This window comes from Mustela putorius, unplaced genomic scaffold (assembly GCF_011764305.1).
Source record: "Mustela putorius furo isolate JIRA1106 unplaced genomic scaffold, ASM1176430v1.1 tig00003875_pilon_pilon_pilon, whole genome shotgun sequence".
NCBI classification, from domain to species: domain Eukaryota; kingdom Metazoa; phylum Chordata; class Mammalia; order Carnivora; family Mustelidae; genus Mustela; species Mustela putorius.
Genome location: NW_025422026.1, coordinates 5,243,558 through 5,268,357, shown reverse-complemented (window position 1 = coordinate 5,268,357; position 24,800 = coordinate 5,243,558). Strand labels below are relative to the sequence as shown.

The 24,800-nt window shown below is 41.9% G+C and overlaps 1 protein-coding gene across 4 annotated transcripts in view; it reads right to left on the bottom strand.

Annotated features, from left to right (window-relative positions):
* The window catches only part of BLM (BLM RecQ like helicase), a 94,573-nt gene that overhangs the window by 39,922 nt on the left and 29,851 nt on the right, over window positions 1-24,800 (bottom strand). For all 4 annotated transcript variants that reach the window (XM_045067227.1, XM_045067224.1, XM_045067226.1 and 1 more), the window contains exons 2-12: window positions 23,216-23,317; window positions 21,607-22,307; window positions 20,215-20,374; window positions 17,424-17,545; window positions 13,875-14,007; window positions 12,651-13,354; window positions 10,357-10,548; window positions 8,879-8,997; window positions 7,875-7,988; window positions 4,366-4,464; window positions 4,019-4,167 (exon numbers count right to left, since the gene is read on the bottom strand). In XM_045067227.1, the coding sequence (XP_044923162.1) occupies window positions 4,019-4,167; window positions 4,366-4,464; window positions 7,875-7,988; window positions 8,879-8,997; window positions 10,357-10,548; window positions 12,651-13,354; window positions 13,875-14,007; window positions 17,424-17,545; window positions 20,215-20,374; window positions 21,607-22,307; window positions 23,216-23,317 (2,595 nt within the window). The remainder of the gene's footprint in view (window positions 1-4,018; window positions 4,168-4,365; window positions 4,465-7,874; window positions 7,989-8,878; window positions 8,998-10,356; window positions 10,549-12,650; window positions 13,355-13,874; window positions 14,008-17,423; window positions 17,546-20,214; window positions 20,375-21,606; window positions 22,308-23,215; window positions 23,318-24,800) is intronic.

The window sequence follows — 24,800 nt, the reverse complement described above, 5'->3', positions numbered from 1 at the left end:
ATATTCTACTGGAGACATTTAAATTTAAAAGGGCCAGGTTATAATTTTATTTAAAAATGTTATTTACCACAGATCACATTCTCTTTATTTAAAACTCATGCTGAAAAATTTCTGGTGTTAGGTTAGAAACACACAAGGGGTACGGTTTTCCAAAATCCTTGCGGGAGGCCCATATGACCACAAAAAGCAGGAAGACTGAGGCCATGACCATCCCTACCCACCCCTTAAACATCCCCCGTACCACTGAGCTAAAAATCAAATTCATTACCCACTCCTCCACCCCTGCTTCCTTCCTGCACGTCCAATTATGGTCAGTGGCGGTGGTCACCCGCATAAGACACTGTACACAGAAACTTCCATGACATCTGCCTTTCTAACGCCATCAGCCGCCCGTCTCCTAGATTCAGCTGTGCTTTCCCTCCACCCTGTCCCCTCTATGCTCTGCTGCTGCCACCATCGTCACCATCTCCTAGAATGCTAGAGGTTTCTGGCCTCCGATCTCTCATTCCTCTGCTCAACCTTCTGTTTCACTGCCAGCATGATCACTCTACCACAGGGCTCAGGTCAAGCCACTTCCGGCCACGCTGCCCACAGGACGAAGTCCAAACACTTTATCATCGCGAAATGCAAGATCCCCGCGACTGGGCGTCGACCTGCCTAACCAGGGCCAGCCCTTCTCCAGGTCTCTCCACTCACGCCATGACTCATCATCCGTTCCTTGGAACCAACTTGTACTTTGATGCCCAAAACTCCAGCCCCGAATCCTCACTCTCCACCCATGAAAGTGCCATCCTCACCACTTCACACCCACAAGGATGTGTATAACCAAAGAGGCACACGGTAACACGTGCTGGAGCGGACAGGGAGAGACCACAACCCTCACACACTGCATGCTGCCGCTGCTTTGGAAAACCGCCTGCAGTTTGCATGGCCCGGTGACGCCCCTGCTGGACAGATGTCCCCGAGAAATGAAAGCCCCTGTCTATGTGACAACTTAGACACAAAAGCTCGTAGAAGTATTCCTAAGTATAACATCCACAAAATGGAAACAACTCAAAATGCTACCACATAATAAACAAATGAATAAAATGCAGAGCGTACACATACGATGGCATATTTTTTTGTCACTGAAAACAGAATGAAGTACTGTCACATGCCGCGAGGCAGATGAACTGTGGACACATGTGATACGTGAGAGGCCAGCCACAGCAGGCCACGTCCTGTAAAATTTTGTTTGTTTGTTTTTCTGAAGACTTTATTTATTTGACACAGAGAGAGAGAGATCACAAGTAGGCAGAGAGGCCGGCAGAGAGAGGGGGAAGCAGGCTCCCCACTGAGCAAAGAGCCCGATGCGTGACTCGATCCTAGGGCCCTGAGATCATGACCTGAGCCGAACACAGAGGCTTAACCCACTGAACTACCGAGGCACCCCTAAAATTCTGTTTATATGAAATGTCCAGCTTAGGCAAAAATATATAAAGACACGAAGTAGATCAGTGGTTGTCTAGGGCTGGGGAAGTGGGGGGATAGTCGGAACTGCTAATGGGTATGGAGTTTCTTTTAAGGGAGACAGAAATGTTCTAAAAGTAGTGGTGGGATTGCACAACACTGTGAATAAACTAAAAATTAAAAAAAATCCTAGAATTGGACACTTTAAAAAGGTGCATTTTAAGGTATGTAAACTATATCTCAATGCAGCTGCTTACAAAAAAGACTACTCAGCCTACAAAGCCCGCTTCCCATATAAAACCCCATCCGACCCCTCCTCATTAACAACCAGTTGTTATTTTGGGTTATCGTCAGTCTTGCCTTCCTGAGTTCCTACAGTCATAATTTACATCTCTAATTACCACTTACTTCATTCTGCAACTTATTAAAAAGTATTTAAAGGGTTCTGAAACCAGACTATTTGGGTTTAAGTCCTCCCTCCATCATTTGCAAAGCATATGACCTTGTTCAAGTTACTTCTCTGTGCCTCTGTTTCCTCATTCCAAAGTGAGGAAAATAGGAGTACTTACCTCATAAGCCTTTTGGGTGGAGAAATGAATTCACATACATAAAAGGTCAAGAATAGTGCCTGGCACATCCTATAGGCTAAATATGTAACTGTCCGCTCCTGTTACTACCGTATTACACTACATTGTTGTATCAGCTCTCTATACGTCTGTCTCCTCTTTCTCAGCTTATATTTTAAGGTCCTAAGGAAAAGGAATAAAATCTCTATTTTATTATCTACCCTCGTATTTCCCAAAGAAGATCAGCAGAGTAGCTGTAGGAGAGGAGCACAGGGCCCAGGTTCGAACCCTAGGGAGACCTGCCTTCACTGGGGCCCATGACACAGCAGCAGCTGGGTAAATTTAATCTAAACAAGGGCCGATTGGCAAAAGAGATCAGGAAAAAATGTATCAGAAAGTGTCTGTTAAAATCTTTTACTTCCACTAAGAGATTTAAACTCTCCCAAATATAGAAATACCAAATATATTAAGGAATCAACAGAGTTGCCCAAATTTTCATATTTTACCCACATTTACCAAAATTCCTCCATATGTTCCATTTATTCATTCTTACTGAGTGCCAATTATGCACAGGGTGCCACATGCTAGACTTAGGAAATGTACAAACTATTGCTTTTCCAGGCTGATCTCCTCACATGACTAGGAAAAGATTTTAAAGGTGTCTGTCTCTGAATGCATAAGAGCAATGTTTACTCAAACAAAAACGACAAGTTCTGTACTTAGAAAAATTATTCCAAAGGTGAACTGAATTTATATAATTTCTTTTAACTATGTGCATTGGTAATTAATGACTGGCCTAAAAGAAGGAGCAGACTGCATCTGGCATAAATTTAATGGAAAAAAGCTAAAAACATTGCCTATTAAAAAAAAAGAAAGGCTCCCACAGATCAGTGCGGTACTTACAGAAGTGAATTTCTAGCATGTAGGTTATTCCCTAGAACCTAAAGCATAATATGATACTTAAATATAATGTTATAAAGTATATTAATTATGGAAGCAAAATCCCCCCCACCCCCAAATTCTACACAAACACCCTTCTGCAAGTGGGATTAAAGTAGAATATTCCAAATCAAATTTTGGGATTTCACAGAGAAAATTCTGAGGACTCAAAAATTCATGTGCTCAAGAATGCCAGTTTAATCTGCAAAGGTCCCTGGAGCTGTCTTAATCTCATACTCCCCCATATCCTTCATGTGGCACTTTCGGTTCTTCCCGTAACCTGCAGAACGAGGCTGCTGTTTTTACCGAAAATATTTAGAGAGCCAGCTTACTGTCTGTATTTCCAAATGAACCAACACATCAGTCATTTCTTCAGGCATTCCTCAAACTCAAAGCACCCCTGATAAATCAGAAGGGAGAAGTATTTTCACTGGCACACAGCAGCTGTTGAGTAAGTATCTGCTAAGCGAGTGCACCTCAGAGAATGCACCTGCCTCTACCAACTCATGGAAAGAACACTCCAGTACAACCCAGATATGCGGGGCTACTCCTTTATAGCAGTTTCTGTTACGAGTAATTATGATTTGGTGGCAAGAAGAAACACTTTGCTGTTGAGATGAAAACAAAGTATAAAAGCTGTTACACATCGTTTCTGGATGGGTTTCAGCATCTTGGATTAAGTGGGGCTTCAGGGGAAAATGAAAGAGCAGGGTCATCCGTTCACTTCCTGATGTACGCTCTAGGATATACAGGAGCCGGAATCACCTAAACAAAAGCTAATTTGCTCCTGGGACCTCCTAGAGTTATCAGGTACAGAGCATACTTTATCCCTACTTCCAAAATAGCTATGGGGATAGAGCTTTAATTTTAGTAAGGAAAAAGCTAGTAGGGCTTGGTTCCCATATTTCACTGCACACTGGAGTCACTCGGGGACTTTTTAGAAACATAATGGCTCCCAGCCCCCCAAATTCTGATCTAAATGACAGAGTGCAATCTGTGCCTCGGGGTTTTCAAAGCTCAGTCTGTGATTCTCCTGTTTTAATTCAGGACTTTTAGCAACTTACACCTGAGGCTGGAGAATCTTCAGCTGAGTGAGGATGTCCTTCTGTACCCTGGGGTTAGCTGTGGCGGTAAGGGCCATCACTGGAACAGAAGGGAACTTCTGGCGAAGCATATTCATTCTTTTGTAATCTTGGCGGAAATCATGTCCCCACTAGTTGGAAAAAAAATACTGCTTTTCAGACTATCTGGATCTTCCTTACATAAAGAGAAAACACTGCTCACTGTACTGAAAACCACTGTATTCTTCAGCGAGCTAGAAGAATAAGTTACCGATTTCCCTCTATTCTGAAAATACATATCCTATTGATAGTACATATTGAGATTTCAAGTCACATAAACCAGTATTTACCTGACTGACACAATGTGCTTCATCAATGACAAAACGTGCTAAGAGCTTCCTCTCATACAGATTCTCCAGCGTGGAAATCAGTCTATTACTTGCACAGACCTAGAGCAGGAATGTATTCATGAGAAATCTGAAAACATTTAAACACCACATCACCTTAAGGGCTCTGTTGTCTTTAAGTTTCACTACAACGTAAGCTGTATTAAAACCTCCATATAAAAGAAGTCCTTACTTCAATGTATGAAGAAAATTGGCGGAAGTAATAGAAAATTCTGAATAAGACCTTCTAGAATATTCACCCCCATTTAGCAAGCAATTATGTATTAGGTCAGTAGTCCTAAAAGCATTTTTTCTGCCTCAATATACCTGAGGTTCACCACACATTTATGCTGGTAACAAGGTTACAGATGTATGTTGTGGGAGGGCATGCTATTTGGGGGGTGGCGACACACACACTTGTATGTATGTATGTACCTCATGGTTCCGTCTATGCAGGGCCTAGAAGCAATGATGTCCCAGTGGCAATGATAAAACCTGGCATCCATATCTAGACAAGGACATGTCAAAAGGACACAGAAGCAGTGAGTTGGAACTCTTCTACTAGCCAAATCTAGGACAATTAGAACATCCAAGTAAACAATGAGAACTGATAATAGCCCCCTGACAAATTAAGAACCCATGACTTTTGGGACGCCTGGGTGGCTCAGCTGGTTAAGTGGCTGCCTTTGGCTCAGGTCATGATCCCAATGTCCTGGGATCGAGTCCCACATCGGGCTCCTTGCTCAGCGGGGAGCCTGCTTTTCCCTCTGCCTCTGCCTACCACTCTGTCTGCCTGTGCTCATGCTCTCTCTCTCTCTCTCTAACAAATAAATAAAGAAAATCTTAAAAAAAAAAAAAAAATTTGGCCTGCCTCTCCATCTGCTTGTGATATCTCTCTGTCAAATAAATAAATTAAAAAAAATCTTAAAAATAAATAAATTAAAAAAAAAAGAACCCATGACTTTAAGTTGATATAAATACATAAGTAGATAAAAGGGAAAGCTCTTCATCATAAGAGAACGCCAGTTAAGTCAGAAAAATCATCATTTGGCATCCATTATAGTAAACACTGACAGGGAGTCATCAACGGATGATAAAAACTCTCTTGGGTAAGTCTGATGAGTAACAAGATACTTATCCAGTCTCAGAGTATCCCACAGCAGGATATCTGCCAATTGCAAAAGCCAAAATGTACATTTATTTTTGTAATTATTATAGTAATTGCAACAACGACAAAAAAAGGAATTTTGTAGTGGAGAAACTGGACAGACATCACCTCAACCAAGTGATCAAAGTTAACTAACATGACCGGTAACAGAAGGAACAGACATCCGGTGCCTCCCACTCAGATGCGAGAACATGTTGCCACCTCTGTGATACTCCTGCCAAGACGAGTAACATCAACCTCATCATGAGAAAACAAAGATACATTTGAATTGAGGGACAGTCCTCAAAACAAGTAGCCTTTACTCTTCACAACTTGTCAAAATCATGAGACAGGAAAACCTTAAAGAGACATGACAACTGAATGCAATGCATAATCCAGGATCATCTTTTGCTATAAAGGTCATTACTGGGACAACTAGTGAGACTGGAATGAGGTTTACCGATTAAGCCACTGTACTGTATCAGTAAAAATTTTCTCATTTTAACGATTGTTCTGAGGTTATGCAAGAGAATTTGTTTTATTTATTTATTTATTTTTAAAGACTTTATTTATTTGACACAGAGAGAGAGAACACAAGAAGGGGGAATGGTAGGCAGAGTGAGAGGCAGGCTCCTCGCTAAGCAGAGAGCCTGATGCGGTGTCCATCCCAGGACCTCGGGATCCTGACCTGAGCCAAAGGCAGATGCTTAACTGACTGAGCCAGCCAGCACCCTGGAATTTGTTTTTAGGAAATGCACAGTGAAGTATTTAGGGTTGAAAGGGAGAGCATGTTTGCAACCTACTCTCAACTATTTTAGGAAAAAAGTAAAGAGAGAGAACAATAAAGCAGTGACAGTAAAGTGTTACCATTAGGGTTTCAGGGTAAAAGTAATACAGGAATCCTTGTACTATATAATGTGTATCAGAAATTATGTCAATGATTCAGTCGGTTGGGTGGCTCAGTTGGCTAAGAGCCTGCCTTTGGCTCAGGTCATGATCCTAGGGTCCTAGGATTGAGTCCCACTGAGCAGGCTCCCTGCTCAATGGGGAGTCTGCTTCTCCCTCTTCCCCCTGCTCGTGCTCTCTCTCAAACAGATAAAATCTTTATTAAAAAAGATTATGTCAACAATCTAAAAATATTATGTATTCTAGTGGGCTTTAATGAGATAATAGTAAAATATATTGGTCTCTGCTTCCAGTTCCTGGCACAGAGCTCTTGAAACCTTTGTAATTTGCTAAGTGATAAGAACAGAAGCCTCCCTGGTTCTAATATTTGTCTCTGACCCCATCCTTGATGCAGGGCTCCTAAAGCCCTTCTAAATTCTTTTTTTATTTTTTTTTTAATATTTTGTTTATTTATTTGACGGAGAGAGAGGAGGAAGCAGGCTCCCTGCTGAGCAGAGAGCCCAATTCAGGGCTCGATCCCAGGACCCCGAGATCATGACCTGAGCCGAAGGCAGAGGCTTAACCCATTGAGCCACCCAGGCGCCCCGCCCTTCGAAATTCTTAAGTGTTAAGAACAGCAGGAGCATCTTTTGTTCTGGGGCAGTGACTCTGGGTGAGGGCTGCTCACCAGGAGACCGAGCCATGATCAGAAGCCTGGAATTCTCAGGAGCACCCCATCCTGCAGAGAGAGGAGAGGGGCTGGAAATGATCTTGCCGACATGAGGCAGCCATAAAACCCCCAGAGTTGGGGGTTTGGCGGGCTTCCAGGTTGGTGAACATGTCCACATGTGGAGGGTCAGGCATCCCAGTGCCACAGGGACAGAAGCTCCTGCGCTTGGGACCCACCTAGTCCCTGTTCTGTGTCTCCCTCCACTGGCTGTTCATCTGCATCCTTTATCACATCCCATAATAAAATGGTAAATGTGAAGTGTTCCCTTGAGTTCTGAGGGCCGCTCTAGTACACCAATTGAACCTGAGGAGGGGAGCCATGGGAACCTCTGATTTATTAGCCAAATCGGACAGAAGTTATGGGTAACCTGAAGCCTCCCTGAAGTCCTCCCTGGGACTTTCAACTTGCTGCTGGCATCTAAAGAAGGGTGGGAACCATCTCGAGGGCCCGAGCTCTTAACCCACGGGATCGGATGCTATCTCCATGCAGACACTGTCAGTATGGAGTGGCACTGCCGGGGTTACAGAGAGCTGCTCAGAACGAGGAAACAGTCCACACATTTGGTCACCAGGATTCAAACACTCTATGTGATGGTAAAGGAGAAAACAAGAGGGGGAAGACTGGGTTCTTCCCTCCTCAGGAGGCAGACTTGGGCTGTTTTTCTAACACAGCTTTAATACCATATTTTAAAATAACAGTATCAATACACACCTTCTCTGGAGTGACATACAGAAGTTTTATAATTGGGTCTTTCTTGGATAACTGCAGGTAAATACTTGTGGCTTCTGAGTCAGTCTTATCACCCGTCAGATAGGTAGCTGGGATCTAAGCACAAAAGTAGCAAACATAAACACAGACGTGTCCTCAGTCTCTATGTTTTAGAAGTCATATATCAAAAATGGGTCAAAGGGAAGACAATCTCAGCGCAGTGGAAGTAAACAGATAGCATCTATTTAAAAAAAAACAAAAAAACTTCTCTTAGCCATAACTCAAAATATCCCATTATTTATTTCCTTCTCTTTTTTCCTTCCTCTTTTCTTTACTGCTTTTGCTTTTCATATCTGTAAGTAAGATAAATATGAATTCAGTACCCAAGAGCGTCGCATCCTGAGGTATGGCTCGTTTTAGTTTGGGCAAAGGTATCTCCAGCGTTTTAAAGCTCAGGGATGATGAGAGTAGCATCAGGCCTGATGGGCCACAGGGGATGGGCACTGCACAAACACATTCTTTGGAAGAAAAATCAAACCAGCGGTCTTGTTGAGGGGTGGGGGCTCATACTCTTGAAAATATGCAGGATTTGGATTTGGTAGAATACATTCATATACGTTCTTAACCTCGGCCAAGAGGAAAAAGGACGCCAGTGTGGGGGTGCTCCTGTGTACGCATTTTAAGATGTGAAGAGAGGGGGAACTGTGGGGATCTCGCAGTAGTAAGAAAGGAAATCCTTTCACATTAGTAAAAGAAATTCAAATCAGGAAAATATAGGTTAAAAGTTCTTGCTAAATTACATTTTTCTAGAATAAAATCAGACTGAACTACAGAAGGTTATCTGTATTGGAATTTTCAAAGACTCGTACAACTTAATGAAACTGCTGTGCTTTATGTTTGCAATTCACAAACTGCTTTATGAAAAAGGTTACTCAGAGTACTGAAATACAATTATCTTTACGTCTTTATAAGTATTTTTTATTGTAATTGGTAGTATTTTAACTTACATCCAAGGAAGTCAGCTTTTGGACTTGATCTACTATAAGTGATCTCAAGGGAGAAATGACAATTGTGACGCCAGGAGAGACACAGGCAGGGAGCTGGTAACACAGACTTTTACCACCTCCTGAAAGGACAAAAAAACCCCCAAAACCTGTCAGGTTCAATCTTGAGAGCATGAAGGCAAAAGTTACGAACTAAATCATACAGTAATATTTAAAAGCAATTAACTAATAGGACACCAAGTGACATTCAGCACCGTGCCAACAGTTTGCCTTATCTGAATGAGCCAAAATATTTAGACAATTTAAATGTGTGAAAATTACCTTTTAGGCCATCTTGTGTAGGCTTACATGAATGCAAAAGCAGGAATCAGGGCAGGGAACTTAGAAGCAATAGAATTGCTTTAAAAATCTACTTGGGAAATCCAAACACCGTAAAAGGGGTATTCTAGCACAGTGTTAGGATGAAAATAATTACCTGATATAACATTTAATTTTTAAAGACTTAAAATGTGACAAAATATACATCACGTAGTACCATAGTGACCACGGTTTAACACTTCTTAGATGATCAGAAAACACTTGTAGGATGCACTTTTTTAAACTAGCATGAACCTGTCAACGCTAAATACCCATGCTTTGACTCCCAGTACTCTTATCAATAAGGGAATGTTCCCAATATTCCTTTGAGATTAAAGAAGGATAGAACTACACTGGGGTATACTAACAGAACATGAAGAGAAAGACACCCTGAGACGCACCCCCGTCTCTCCATGTAACTCAAATTCAAAATGGTAAGATAAACAATACACGTTAAATGCTACCTAAAATGATTCGTCTCTAATTTTCAACTTCTCCCATCCACTAATAGTAGAAGCTTGTGCCTGGCAGTTTCCAAGACTTCGTTTTTGGTTTTGAACTATACATCACATTCTACCTCTTTACCTATGGCTAAACGCTTTTCGTCGGATGGTCACGACATTCTGTGAAGTAGGTGCTTTACTGTCATCCTCACTGGACACAGGAGGCAGCTGGCATGTGGGCTGAAGGGCCTTGTTCAAGGTCATGCTGCGAGTAAGTGGCAGGGCTGCATGATGAGGCCAGGCCATAGCTCCAGAGCTAAAGATCTTAACCACCCTTCAACACTCCACTGGACCAAAAAAGTGCCAGAGGCGAGCAAGGCCTCGGACAGTAATTCTTTGTTTAAGTGCCAGACTAATTTAGACTTAAAGAAAGAGAAAGAGTGAGAGAGGTTCTAGATTGACTGAACACAACAAGCTCTGAGTTGAAAATCTTAAAGGGCCATTAGCGCTATCACGTTGACAGAAGACGTGAGGTTGTACACTTTCTCACTATGGCACGGGAGTTCTAGAGGTCCCTTCATGATGGAATTACTGTGTGGGTGTGCATTTTATTTCTATTAAAGGACTTTCATTTAACATCTGCCAATGGACTCCTGCCAATTGACATCTAAAAATACGTACCAGTGGGCATTAAGATAAAACAGTCTTCACCCAGCAGCGCAGCATTGATCGCCTCTAGCTGATTAGTTCTAAAATTATGCAAGCCAAATTTTTTATGAAAAATCTTCATCATTTCTTTTGTATGAGGAAAACTAAGACTTCGGAAACGCTCGTGTTTCAGATTTCTGGATGCTAAATTTTGTGCCGACTTGTCTGAGAAAACAATCGATGTTAAGAAAAATCAGCGCGTTATTGTTACCAAGTCAGTTTTAGCCCTTACCCCTTGTCACACAAAATCAAAGGCATACATATCCCTGCAGCACATCTTTCTTTAACCACTTATCACGGTTTCATCCCTGCCAAATGTCAAAGCGCCAGAAACTTCCTGAGGCCAAATTCCAGTCTCTTCCTTGATCGTTCTGCAGCACCCACCACTATTTCATTTATTCCCTTCTTCCTCCTCTCCTGACGTTCAAGACAATCATGGGGTTTCTACTCAAATTCTCTCTCTGAGCTCCACTTCCTCCACCTGCCCCTTACACTTGGGAGTCTTTGCAGATGCTTGGGACTTTTAGCCATTCTTGCTTTGGAATTCTCTTAGTCCTCTGATTTTAGTCCCCACCGATACCTGCCCATGTTCTGGTCCTGGGCGCGTCTCCAGATGTCTGGAAGACATTTCCACCTGAATGACTTATCAACACTTTAAGCTCCACAAGTCTTAAAATAGCCCTCCTCAGCTTTTCTCCCAATCTGCTCTGTCTCCTGACTCCCCTGCTCTGCTAATGGTGTCATAGATTTCTCAGTCACCGGGTCTGAAACCTTGGCGGCATCTCAGCTTCCTCTGGCTCTCCTTCCGCCGTGTCTCTCACATCCACCCCCCCTGCTCTGCTTCCTGCTCTGCAGCCCTGATCTTCCAGCCCCGGTTCGGCACACAGAACAAGAGGTGCTCACGCCAGCTCTGACAGTCTCTCTAATCCCACCACTTGACTGTCTTAAAGATAATTGCGAACATCAAGGATGACACACTCTAACATGATACAAAAATAAATCCATTAATGGTTATTCTAAAGGTCAACAGCATAACTGTTAAGAACAACCTCCATGGTATTAAGTCATCAATGGCAAAAATAGGGAAGGCTGTACTTTATAAAACCTTACACACAGAAACTTGTTTCAGTTAAAAAACACTTGGCAGTAACTTTACAGAGTTGATGTAACATTTTAAAATTAATCTTGGCTTCTCTCTGCAGCCTTTCCAGTGGTTAATTGCACTTCTTGACAAACTTCTACTAAACTGTGAGTTTCAGGAGGACAGGGACTACTCGTTACTCATCTATGACCAGAACCCGGCATAGAACAGGGCCCGAAGTGCGCACACCATAAGTGTTTGTTGAATGAATTAAAAGGATTTTAGGCCGAAAGAAATAATTTGTCTTTTTTTTTTTTTTTAAGAGAGAGAGAGAGAGAGAGAACAGGGTGCCTGGGTGGCTCAGTGGGTTAAAGCTTCTGCCTTCGGCTCAGGTCATGATCCCCAGGGTCCTGGGATTGAGCCCCGCATCGGGCTCTCTGCTCAGCAGGGAGCCTGCTTCCTCCTTTCTCTCTGCCTGCCTCTCTGCCTACTTCTGATTTCTGTCTGTCAAATAAATAAATAAAATCTTAAAAAATACAAAAAAAAAAAAAAACCCCAAAAAACGAGAGAGAGAGCATAAGCCAGAAGAGCCCAATATGGGGTTCAATCTCAGGAACACGGGATCATGACTTGCATTGAAGGCAGATGCTTAACCGCCTGAGGCAACCCAGTGTCGAAGAAATAATTTGTCTTAAGAAATTTCTGACTTCATGTCTTTCCTAGACTGTCCTGAATTTTAATATTTTAAGACAGAAAACAGATTCTCTACTTTATAAATTGATCAGTTCTCATTAATTCAGAGTTCTAAAAATACACACAATTACAGTTTTAATATATAAATTTAGCCTGGATTTTACTCATCCCCCAAATCATTAAAAACTTGGTCCTCATGAGCTTCATTGTTCTAGGGACTAAAAAACATTAATTTAAAGGCAAAGCACATTTGTAATGACTTTAGCGCTTTACTACAATAGGTCATAATTAGTCATTTTATAAAACAGCTGCTACGGAGACAAAGGAGCAAATGCTTTTGAAATTGTGATCTGTAACTTGTGTCATCAGCAGGAATTTGCATAGAAACAATGTACTTTTCAGGCAAGGATGATGTGCTATCGATTCTCTTACACAACTCCGATTCTGACAGTTATGCTTCCATACAAAATATAAGCATTTACTTTAAACTTACCAGTGTTCTTCTGAATTGACTCTGAGTTTTTATTTTGAGCAGCAGATGCCATTGGAAGACAGTTTGTCTTGGTTGAAGAACTTCTTTCTGGTACTGGCTTAACGGGCCAACCTTCCTTAATAGGTTGACAGGCAGCCGTGGAAGATTTGCTGGCCGCTAAACTATGCATAATATTTTCCCAGTCATCATCGTCATCATCATCAAAGCCATCTATGTCAAAACTGTCAATATCACAGGCAGCCTGGAATTCTCTTTCTAAGTCAATTACTGGAGCAGCGCGTTTATTCTGATCTTTCACAGCCGTGCTTGTGAGAACACGTCCCGGGAAGTAAGAGCTCTCGTTTCTTTTTTCTACCCTTGGTGTGTCAGCCCAGTTGCTACTTACAAAGGACTTCTGTAAATGGGGGTTGAATAACGGTCTTTCAGAGGGATTCTTCGTGGTGGCTGTGAATCCTGTCTTTCCTGGGGTAGCAGCCACTAAACACTCCGTAGCGGAACTGGGATTCGAGGGAAGGTGTGGAAAATTTAACTCCTTAACAGAATTCCCTGTAGGACAGGAGTCGCCCTTTGGAAAAGCGCAGGGAGCAGAAACAGAAGCCATATCCTCCACAGGGTTCCCATGTGAAGCAGGCCTGCATCTCCACCAGGAAGCAAGAATACTGGCATCACTTGTATTAAAGTCAGCTTCAGCTAGGAGCTTCCTTCTGAAGAGGAAACAGAATACCACATGAAATGTGAGGCCACACAAGTCTGTCTTTAGTGGCGAAACAGATCCTCTTTTCCTCAGTCTTGAAAATGTGAATACAAATGATAATGGGGCAGTTTGAAAAGGTAAATAAATTTATCTTTTTTAAGGTTAAAAAAAAAAAAAAAAGGATTATTTATTTATTTATTTATTTGACAGACAGAGATCACAAGTAGGCAGAGAGGCAGGCAGAGAGAGAGAGAGAGAGAGAGGAGGAAGCAGGCTCCCTGCTGAGCAGAAAGCCCGATGTGGGGCTCGATCCCAGGATCCCGGGATCATGACCTGAGCCGAAGGCAGAGGCTTTAACCCACTGAGCCACCCAGGTGCCCCGAAAAGGTAAATAAATTTAAAATAGAACAATGACAATTAGCCTATTCAATTTCCTGGCCAGAATGCTTGGAAATTCTGCCCCGTATGTTCTGACTTAGGTTGGTTGAAATGTAATTAGATATATACCAGAAGAAGAAAAAGTGAGATACCTTATGTCCCGCTGCTGATGCAGTTCATTCCCACAATCCAGAGCTTTCAGTTCGTGGTCAGGAATAGTATCGACTAATTTACAGATCTGGTCCATCACATGAATAAGCTGCTGCTGCACACTTGTCTGTCTAGCTATAAAGTGTTATTTTGTTAATATTTTCCCTTGAGCAAGGATTTAAAATTATGACAGTCATGCACATATAGTAGTTTAACAACAAGATTATAAACTACCATATATTGCCCTATTATCTGTCTGTGAAATAATATGAAATTGTGTTATCTGTACTCTTTATCATAAGGGCCCAAAACTGTGTTATCATCATCTCATTTCATGTTAGTTTTCAATTATTTCTCTTAGGGTAACCAATGTCATTGTAAGACGCAAAGGTTTATCAGTTTACTCTTGTTTTTCACTAACTGCAGGGGTAAATATCACCACGCCCATACATGGGATGTACAGGGCCAGCCAGGCAAGAGCCCCACCCCACCTGCAATCCCGGGCTGCCCAGCACCCACACTTCCTTCAAAGGAACAACACAGCACTAAGACTTTCTCTTTCTCTTTTCTCTTTTTAAGCCCCCAAACTCAGTGGGCATCTGATATAAGGCAGCTCAAAGAGAATTAGGTCTGGGAGTTTTTTGATCAGAAAAAACGATTTCTCTTTTCAATAAGCTGGATAGGCTGCTGGTGGCTGCCCCTGCCACCACCCCGGGAAGCAAAGCTTGAAAATAAGCCCCACACAAGGGAAAGGGGAAAAACAGAAAAAGAAACGAGCAGGGGACTGAGATGGGAACAGGGGGTGGGGGAGAGGGGAGAAGACAGGTGTGAGAGAAAAAAATGCCTGAAGATGATGTTTGCACATCAGAATCCGGCCAGACCACTCCACATTTTTAAAATTTACATTACAGAACTAAGAAAAAGAATGTCAAAGGAGATAATACTTTAAATGAAGGAAGAAAAGAAAGGGTCATGGGTAGCAATGGGAAGCCAAGAAGATGCCTACTCCCCCCCGAGGGCCTAAGGGATGTGGAAGAAATAAATGGTTGAGGCGGGCTGCCGAGGAAACCGTTCCCAGGAGACGATCCAAGAGCTAACAGAAGAAAATGGTCAGGGAAGAGAATGAGGCTACCAGAAAATCGCTGGAAGAGGGCAGCCCATTGTAAGGTCCAAAGGGCAGGAGGGAGAGGGAGCATGGCCAGATGGGGGGGTCAGGGGGACAAGTGTCTATGTCAGAATGAGTTGGGAAACATGGACTTTTCCTGGTGACCGGCATGGATCAGGACGCAAGGTCAAAGATGGCGAAGTGGAATTGCTGAATCCCTGTTTTGCCTGTTTTCTCTACACAGAGAACGGGTATCAGATTGGAAAGAGGAGAACGAACAATGGTCTGAACCAAAATGAAAGCCAAGACAGGCTCAGAGAGAGATACAGGTATTGAAAAGGAGCTCAAGTCTTCTTGTCTAGACAGATTACACCTCAGAATACAAAGGAAACCTGCAAAGAAGATCCCGCTGATATGCGAGGCATCCAGTGAACAGGACAGTTGATGGAAGAGCAAAACAGGCAAACATTGTTCTAATTTTCAAAAAAAATGCTAAACAGACTGCCAAAAGCTACAGGCTCGTGCTTTGGATGTTAATTCAAGACAAAATTCTAGAACATGTTATCAAATGTCTGCTTTGTGAGCTCTAAGAAGGAGAGGAAACAATTATAGAGTTAGCAAGAGTTCATATAAATAAATCAGTAATCTTAATGTATTTCCTTCTTTGAAGGGATTAGGAGACTGGCAGATAACAATAGCTACCATTTATCGAAGGCCAACAGTACACTGGGCCCTTCACCGTGAATCCTGACACCCAACAAGGTAGATGTTACTCTTTTCATTTCGTAGAAGAAACTGAGGTTCAGAGAAGCTTCACTGATTTTCCACAGTCTCCCGGCCAGGAGCAGGAGGGGATAGGTTCATACCTTGAGACCGTATCACTCTGGAGTCTGTGTGTTGTCATTACCGCTCCTCCCCGTGGTTCCCCTCGCCACCTCAGACCCTGCACCCGTGCAAGAGAAGCACGGTCTCACGGCACGTGTTTGTGACAACACGATGTCGGCTGAGAGGGAAACCTTTGATGACATGCTGTCCTTGTTCCCACCACTGCCTCAGTGAGACCAGGCCGCACAGGCAGCAGAGCGTGCGGCCACAGGTGTAAACCCGGGAGCCTGCACATCACTGGGTGTCAAGCCTTGCTCTGTTGTCTAGTTCTGTGAGCCCATGTAGTCCTAGTTAACACTTCTGTGCCTCGGTTTTCTTATTTGTAAAATGGGGAGAAGAGACACTACCTTAAAGGGCCGCTGAGAGGATGAAGTTAGTAGCATAAAAGATCTAGAAGAGCACCTAGGACATCAGGTGTCTCAGGGATATCTCTAACAATAAACTTAGACACCAAAATAAAGAAAATGAAATTGCGAGGCTGTAGGCTGTGCACACACCCAACATGCGTGCCTGTGCACACACCCCATGCATGCACACACACTACACACGTGTGACATGCCCACTATACACACACACACACGCGCACACAAATACCACTGCACATGAGCACGTGTGCGTGCACGCACACACACAAACACACCCCGCAAGTACAGAACCCATCAAAAAAGACCAGAACGTGTTACAGAAATATTCAAGGAATGAAGAAAGAACTCTTGGAAGATGGCTGATTAAAAGGAAAAACCCCACAGATGAGTTAAAGATAAAATCTGGTAAATCTCCCAGAAAGCAGAGAAGCAAGAGAAGGAAAATAGAAAAGATAACTCATGAAAGCCTAATATCCAAATAACAGAAGTTTCAGGAAGAGTGAAAGAGAAAACAGACAGAAAAAGAAAAGACAAAGAAATAAGACCAGAAAACTTTCCAGGATAGAAGGACACAGACCTCGCGACTGACAGAGCCCCCAAGAAGTAGAAATCAGGAGAGGAAAAGGAGGCTGTCGCTTTCCAAAGTCTTGTAGGGCAGCTGCATTATTTTTATTGATATTGAATAGAAAGTTTAAAAATGAATTAGAAACAAATCAAACAGAAAGTACTAAACTTTGCACGGACGTCAGGTCATAAACCCAGAGTACAAATGAGGGAAGTCAGGAAGATGAAGGTCTAGAAACCAGTATCTATAAAGAAGAGTTAAAAGATCTAACAATATTTAGCCCTTAAAGGAAAAGGAGCGGGGGGTGGGGGGGGGGAGCTTCTAGGAGTTTTAGATTTATCTCACAAGGATTAAAGTTCCAGGAAGGCAAATTCTGGCTCAACGTTGAGAAAAAAATTTCTAACAAGTTGTGTTTTCACCATAGAGAATGGATTATCTTGCAGGAACACGAATCTCTAAGTTGTTCGAGCAAATGCTGGCTAATCAGCGCCCAGGGGTGGTTCGGTGTTAGAACTGAGTAACTGTAAGGTTGCCATCTCACGCTAGACAGCCACAGTTAAAAATACAACTGTACTTTGTTTTCCAAGGTTATGTGGTTAAAATATGTGCTACGTCAAAATACTTTTTGTACCATCACAGTCTGTGCTGGTCTCTTGATCAGGTGGCTGCGTCGTCGTCCCCTCAGGTGTTGGGAAGTCCTCGGATGTGCTAGGACCACCTTTTGTGTCAGAGGTGTCAAGGTCCTTTAACATACTGCAAATTGAAAAACATAAAACCAACCTCAGTACAGACTTAGACCAAGTGTGTAATTTTTCCTCTCATGTTTTTCCACAACTGGTCAGACAATACCTAACAGAAAAGAAAAACATGGTTTTTTATCTCCTCTATTCTAGAACCTCTTTGGCTGGCCTTCAAGGACTCCCATCCTCTGGCCCCAAGAGACCTTTTCAATTTTACCTCCAACTATGTCCTTTCGGTAACCCTGTATGGTGTCATGGGGCATGACTTACGTTCCTCACAGGAGCCCAGTGTGGTCTACTTGATCTTCTTGAGGGGTTCCGCCTTGCTCTCCTCTCAGTTTGGAAAACCACTGTCCAATCTCTTCTGACAATTTATCATTTTATACAAAAATTATTAACACATATACACACAGTCAGCCTGACTAGAAGGTACAAAATAAATGAGCACTAAAATTAGTGTTAAGAGAGAATACCACGGAAATCCAAACAAAGATAACACTTTCTGGAACCTGAGAAGGTTTTGCCAAGGAGGGAGATTTGAGGAAGCTTTGAATGATAGGTATGGGAAAAGTAACACCATGAGAGACACAGGATAATTCTCTTTACTTGATATCAACTGTACTTGCCTAAAGCAGGATTTTGGAATGCAATCTTCTAACTTAATTGAGCAGTGATAAATAACTATACTTTATATAGGCTTAAAAACTGATAATATAATTAATGAAAAGGCCTTATATTTTTAGCAACATTTTTCAGATTGTTGGTTTGTCTCATCTGCCTCATGGGAGCTTCGGGTTATCATCGGGGCATAACTGGAGGTAGAAATGAAGAGGTAATGTGGGGCCTGAAGATAGAGGACTTTGAGGGCTGGCTCAAGAGGTTCGGGCACACAGGAGATACACAAACACCTCTCTCTTTTCTGTTATATATTATCTGATGACTGCACCTCTGAAATTAATCCAGAAGTCACAACAGTGTTTTAAAACAGTATCAAATACAAAAGAAAATTTATGTGTGTGCTGCATGCAGTAAGAGTATCATTTGTGAAAATTCTATTTCAGTTTTAAAATATATACAAATATGTATTTGAGATTGCAATGGAAAATATATAGAGGGAATCTACCTTGGGAATAACCTTGGAAATAAGCATTTTCCAACTGCTAAAAATCTAGGTAAAGTTAACCACGGTATGACAACTCAATAAATTACACAGCTATTAAAAAGAATAAAAATAAAGATTACCTAGCAATATGGAAAAATGTTTCAAAATGTTAAGAGAAAAGCAGAACCAGAAATTATAGATACATGTTGACTATAGTGATGCAAAAATCACACACATATGCAGACAGTATCAAAACCTAACATGAGGGCGCCTGGGTGGCTCGGTGGGTTGAGCTGCTGGTCATGATCTTCGGCTCAGGTCATGATCTCAGGGTCCTGGGATCGAGTCCCGCATCGGGCTCTCTGCTCAGCAGGGAGCCTGCTTCCCTCTCTCTCTCTCTGCCTGCCTCTCTGCCTACTTGTGATCTCTCTCTGTCAAATAAGTAAATAAAATCTTTAAAAAAAAAAAACAAACCTAACATGAAACAGAACATCCAGTTTTTTGGAACTGCAAGACTATAAGCATCCTGGGAAGCTGTCTGGAAGGTCATTGGTGCAACATACACTTTTTTAATAAACAGGAAAAAACCCCCAGATGTTCAGTAGAAATCAGTATGGTCTAGGAAATAGCCCTACACTGGATCCTAGTCCATGTGCCATCAACTGTATCATCCCAGGCAATCCCCTCTCCTCCCTATTCAATCTATATGAACTCCTGCTCAGTTCTTGCTCTTTCAGTAATTCTGTCCTAATTTCTTTGGGAAGGGAGGAGAGGACAGCTCCTACAGTTTATTAGTTTTGTCATCAATAGTGATCATGCTCTGACCTTTCCCTCCTCTTTAAACAGCCTAACCTACCCGTTAAAACACAACCCCAGAGAAAGGAGGCTGCACAGGCAAACATCTCTTTCCTGCCTGCCTTCCTTAATTAAGGTGGGATCTTAGAGGGGCATGTTTCTCATCAAAACACTGGTTACCAATACAGTAAATACTCTGCCACTCGACTGATCTGGACTGGGTCAAAGATGGAGGTAAGACTGACTACTGGTATTTTAAGCTATTGATGGGTTATGTGTACCACCTCTTTCTCCCACAATACTGCCAATTAGCCACAATTATGTCACTGATTTACTGAAGTTCAGTGAATGGCAAATAAAATGGCCAATTCTATCCTGCACGGTAAAGAGAAAAGGAAAGGAAAGGAAAGAACAGGACATATTTACTAAGTCACTTCCCAAATAAGGAGCTAGTTTTGTGTCATTTCAAGACTAGGAGTTTGAAAATATAGTATTTTTAGGAATATATTCCACACGTCAAAATCAACTAAATAAAACTGGAGGTCCCATGTAATTAATCATAGTGTGACTTTACAGCTATAGAATACCACCAATTAAATAAAATGTGTAAATAAGGATTTTTTTATGCTTTCATGCAGATATAAACTTTGCAGAAGCATGGAATGCATCTATACAGAAATGACCCTACCTAGCTAAACAGAATTACTTCATTTCTACCTCCAGTTATGCCCCAATGATTACCCAGAAATAAACAATAATGTTCACTGAGTAACTTGCTACTTTACCTGGAACATTTTAAAGAGGAAGAAGAGGCAGAGATCATTTCTTCTTCTGGAGAAGGTGGAATAAAGTCTGTATCGTAATCATCCTCGTCAAGCTCAATACATGGAGACCTCTTGACCGAAAGGAATTCTATTTCTTCCAAGTTCTTCTTTTCACTACTATCTAAAGTAAAACCGTGAACAGACACAGGTTACTTTCATCGCTCCTGAGACAGAGAGCATAGGGCAGGACCCCCAGGGTGGTGCCAGCACTGCCCATGCGCCCTCCTTCTGCACGGACATGTGGGAGTTTCCTCATCAGTAATGACTGAGTCATCTGGACTAAGTCTAATGGATGCGGGAATGAGGCTGACGATCTGCTTACGGATTTGCGTGATGGTCTCCAGTTCAATTAGGAAACCCAAACTCAGTATTAGCACCTCTGATTTCCTATTTTTCACTCATATTTCAGTAAGAGGGAAGTATAATAAATGAGTCTGATAATCGTACAAACACTGTTAACTTTACCACAAAGGCACCCTAGTTACTGAAGTCGCCACGTTCAGTGTCTCTCTCTTGACTGTGTAGGATTATAATGCCCAGTGGTTGCTCGTCAGTTTACCTCTGACCCCATTTTCTCTTCATAAACAGCCTCGCATTTGATCAGACTCCATCGCCTCTCACCCCATAGAAACCTGATGGCATTCAGGTGTTTGTTTTTAAATTTTATTTATTTATTAAAAATTTTTAAAAAAAAGATTTTATTTATTTGGCAGACAGAGATCACAGGTAGGCAGAGAGAGAGGAAGGGAAGCAGGCTCCCCGCTGCGCAGAGAGCCCGATGTGGGGCTCGATCCCAGGACCCTGGGACCATGACCTGAGCCGAAGGCAGAGGCTTCAACCCACTGAGGCACCTAGGAGCCCCGGCATTCAGGCATTCAGAAGTGTCAGCCTCACATTTACCACCACTTCACAGGGTGGGTGCTTCCACACATGGCTAATCTAAAACCTAGGAGACCTGAACAGAGAATGATGTGAATGTCATCGGGAATAGCTTATTGGCATAGCCAGATCACGTCATACATCCACAGTCAGTGGGAGCACGCCATAAGGGAATTAAAAGGAAAGCCTTAGTGTCACGTCCCAGTTCTGCCACGAGCTAGCCCACGGGGCATTAAGAAACCATTTAACCTCCATGGACCTTATAGAGCTATCCTTGGTGTTTATGTCAGCAGAATAAAATCTTTCATTTCATCCATGGGTCCCGCCTCAAGAAGTAGCCAACAGACTGTGCAGCAGGTCCCTCCATAGAGCCCAAGGACAAAGGCTGGATCTATTTGCTATTGTTCCCAGTGCCTAGCTCTGAATAAATTAAAACAGTCAACATACTGAAAGGGGATAAAACATCATTTTTACCTCTTTCTACTCCCAAATGAGTTTTTGAAGGCTGACTCTCCTGAGCACTGCCAGGTATAAGGTCTTCAGGACCGGGGTCCTCATCAATGTAAATCACATCATTATTGAACCATTCCGAGTCGTCATTCTGTTTCTTAGTCAAACATGCTTGCTTGCTTTCAGAGGAGGATAGAGTCAAATCAGCCTTTACTGTATTCTCTTTGGGAAGCTGTGCTTTCAAAACATTTCTCTTAGACTTTTTTGATTTCTGAGCAGTGCTTACTCTCACAAAGTGATTTCTGCATGGCGTGACAAATGCTTTTGAATTTCCAGAAGTATCAAAGTCGTCCATATCATCCCAATCGTTGATGGTAACAAAAGAATCTGATGAAGAACTAAATTCTAATTTCTTGAAAGTAGCATTACTGGATTTTTTTACAATCGGTGTGTTCTGGGTGTTACATAAAACTCCCTGTGGAACTTGCAACACATCTGGCAATAATGGTTTTGAAACAGCTCTCCTGGTTTGCTGTCCTGCTGGAGCATTTCTGAAGTCACTGGGACTTGTCTGCTGACTTGCGGGGAGGGGCGGTGGTCCACTGAAGGAAAAGGCCTCAGCGACATTAACATCTTTATCATTTAAGGCAGGTGTTTTCGCTACTGAGACACCAGTGACAGATACATTGTTGGCCAATGTTACTTTCTTTTTAAAAGTGAAACCTCTGAAACATAATTGAAAAACACAATTGAAAAACTGAATTAGACTGGTTAGTTTTAACAAACCCACCAATTATAGAAAACTCTAAAATCTGTTACTGATTTACACAGCAACTCCTTCACTGTATCACAAATGAGCAAAAAATCTATCTCCCTCTCTGGTTTTGAAATTTATATGGTAACTTCAATTATACTTTGTCTGCTCTGATCTTTCCAATTTAGAAGCTAATTATTCAGTTTTGAGAGTGTCCAGGCCTATTTCATAGGCAGGTCGTCCTTAATGAGTAGCGCCTCCAGCGGGAGGGGACAGCATAAAAGAAAAAGAGAAGAGACGCAAGTGTAGTGACTTCTTGTCTCTCTGACGCATGGTCTATGGGGAAGAGAGGTGACGACTGACAGGCTACATTGGAATCTGAAGGACAAGTAAAAGGGGCAAGCGTTCTGGATGTCTGCTGGCCTTGGTGACATGAAGTTCAATGGTAACTTTAAAGTCCAGCTCCCAGAACAGTTGGTGAAGTTCTAGAAATTATTATTAAATGTCATAAGGAGTTTGGAGTCTAGCTCAGAGGAGAGAACACAACTGGAGAGCTACAGTGTCCTTATAAACTTTCTGAAATGGCTATAAAATTATATTAAAATATTAAAATACCCATTTTCCCAAATTTATAAGAAGATTCAATATTCATTCATCCTACAGATATTTACTGAGCAAGCATCATGTGCCAGGAACCAGGCGAAGGTACTGAACATTTATTACCTAGAGCTCCTAATGCATGCGCTACTGGTAATTTGCAAAGTGGGAAGATCACTGACCCCTCAACTTCATTTCCTCATCTGCACAGGGTTGAAAGGGAAGGTATTTCATTTGTATGATACTGTGGGTCAGTGCCTGTTTGGGAGCCAAAATACTTACGAAGGTTTCGGTTTTGAAGGGCTTAATTTGTTACTAAGTTTTCTGGCTGAATGGCGTTCCAGTTGCTCCTGTAGATTATTCTGGGGAACAGCAGCCATGATCCTAAACGTGAGGAAAAGAACTTATCAGTGGAGTTATGTACTTTGGATTAATCATCATATTCTTGGGGGGACGGTGGGACGTGGAGCACTATTCCGACTGTGCTCAGTTAGGGGTTTTTTTGGTCAATAAATTGCTCTGACATTTTTTCACAAGTGGTGGTATTTGAACCATATAACCTTTAACTCACTTGAAGGCTCAGTTAAATAGCAAAATGACCTGGTTTCCCTCAATGCTAAAATAAGCACAAAAGATATCAGACAAGAGATTATTTGTAAAGGATTTGGAGAAAAACAGGACGGGGCTTGGGCTTGAAGAATAAATGGAAGCTGGGTGGGGGTGAGGTGGGAGCGAACGAGGAAAGCACACGGAAAACCCCAAGAAGAGATGAGCAGAAAGAGGACCTTCCCCGAGCACCTTCATACCCCTGGTGGGATACTGCTCATGGTAACAAACAGCCTCAGTCCCCTGAAGGTTCCTGAGGCCGAAGGAAGACAGGAGAGCTGGAATCCATGCACAGGCAAAAATTCTCCTTCAGGCTGACAGTTACAACCCCTTTCCCATTCCATCCTGACCAGATACTTTTATCATATGCCATGTACCTTAAGAGGAAGAGTCGACTACACTAGATGATATTCATGGAACTACGAAGTTTTACAGAAATCATATTCCACTCACTGATTATTAAAATTATCTGCTTAACAGTTGTTTTACTTGATTTTTAAAAGTTTCTTTATTTTAGTAATCTCTACATCCAATGTGGGGTTCAAGATCCAAAGTCATACTCCTCTAAGCCAGCCAGGCATCCCTATTTTACTTTAAATAGTAGTAAAAACAATTTGGAAGAAATGGAATTGTATTCAATTGAGAAATTTCCATTTGTCCAGCTTGATGAAGATGATTATGATATAAATTTTGTTCCCTGTTCTCCAGAAGGAATGATTTCTGCCTCTTCTTCCTTGTTAATATATTTTAAGTAAAACAGCTAATTAATAAACACTGTATAATTCACACTGATGATGTGAATTATATCTTAATAAAGTTGTTACCAAAATAATCATAAAAAAAGAAGACAGAAGGGTTATAATGAACTCCTACATATCTATCACCCAGTCTCAACAGTTTATCAACTTGCCCAAAATCATTTCACTGGACATATATCCTGGTATCCTCATTTTACCATTCTGGGAATTAACCTCCTCAAATGATGTATTTTAATCCTGTTGTCACTTCTTTATGCATTACCTGGAGTATTTCTATCAAGAGACACCTCCTCTGATCTACTATTTTGCTACCTAGTATGGTACAGTTCACACAGGAAAGACAGGATAAATGTTAGATTCTTTCCTTTATTTATTAATTTTCAAATCAATGACTTGATTTTCTAATAACCCGCAATGATGGTCAATTTTTTCCCAGTATTATAAGCTCACAGGTTAAACATATTAGGTACATCTTAGTCCAATAGTTATCATCCTCATTGATT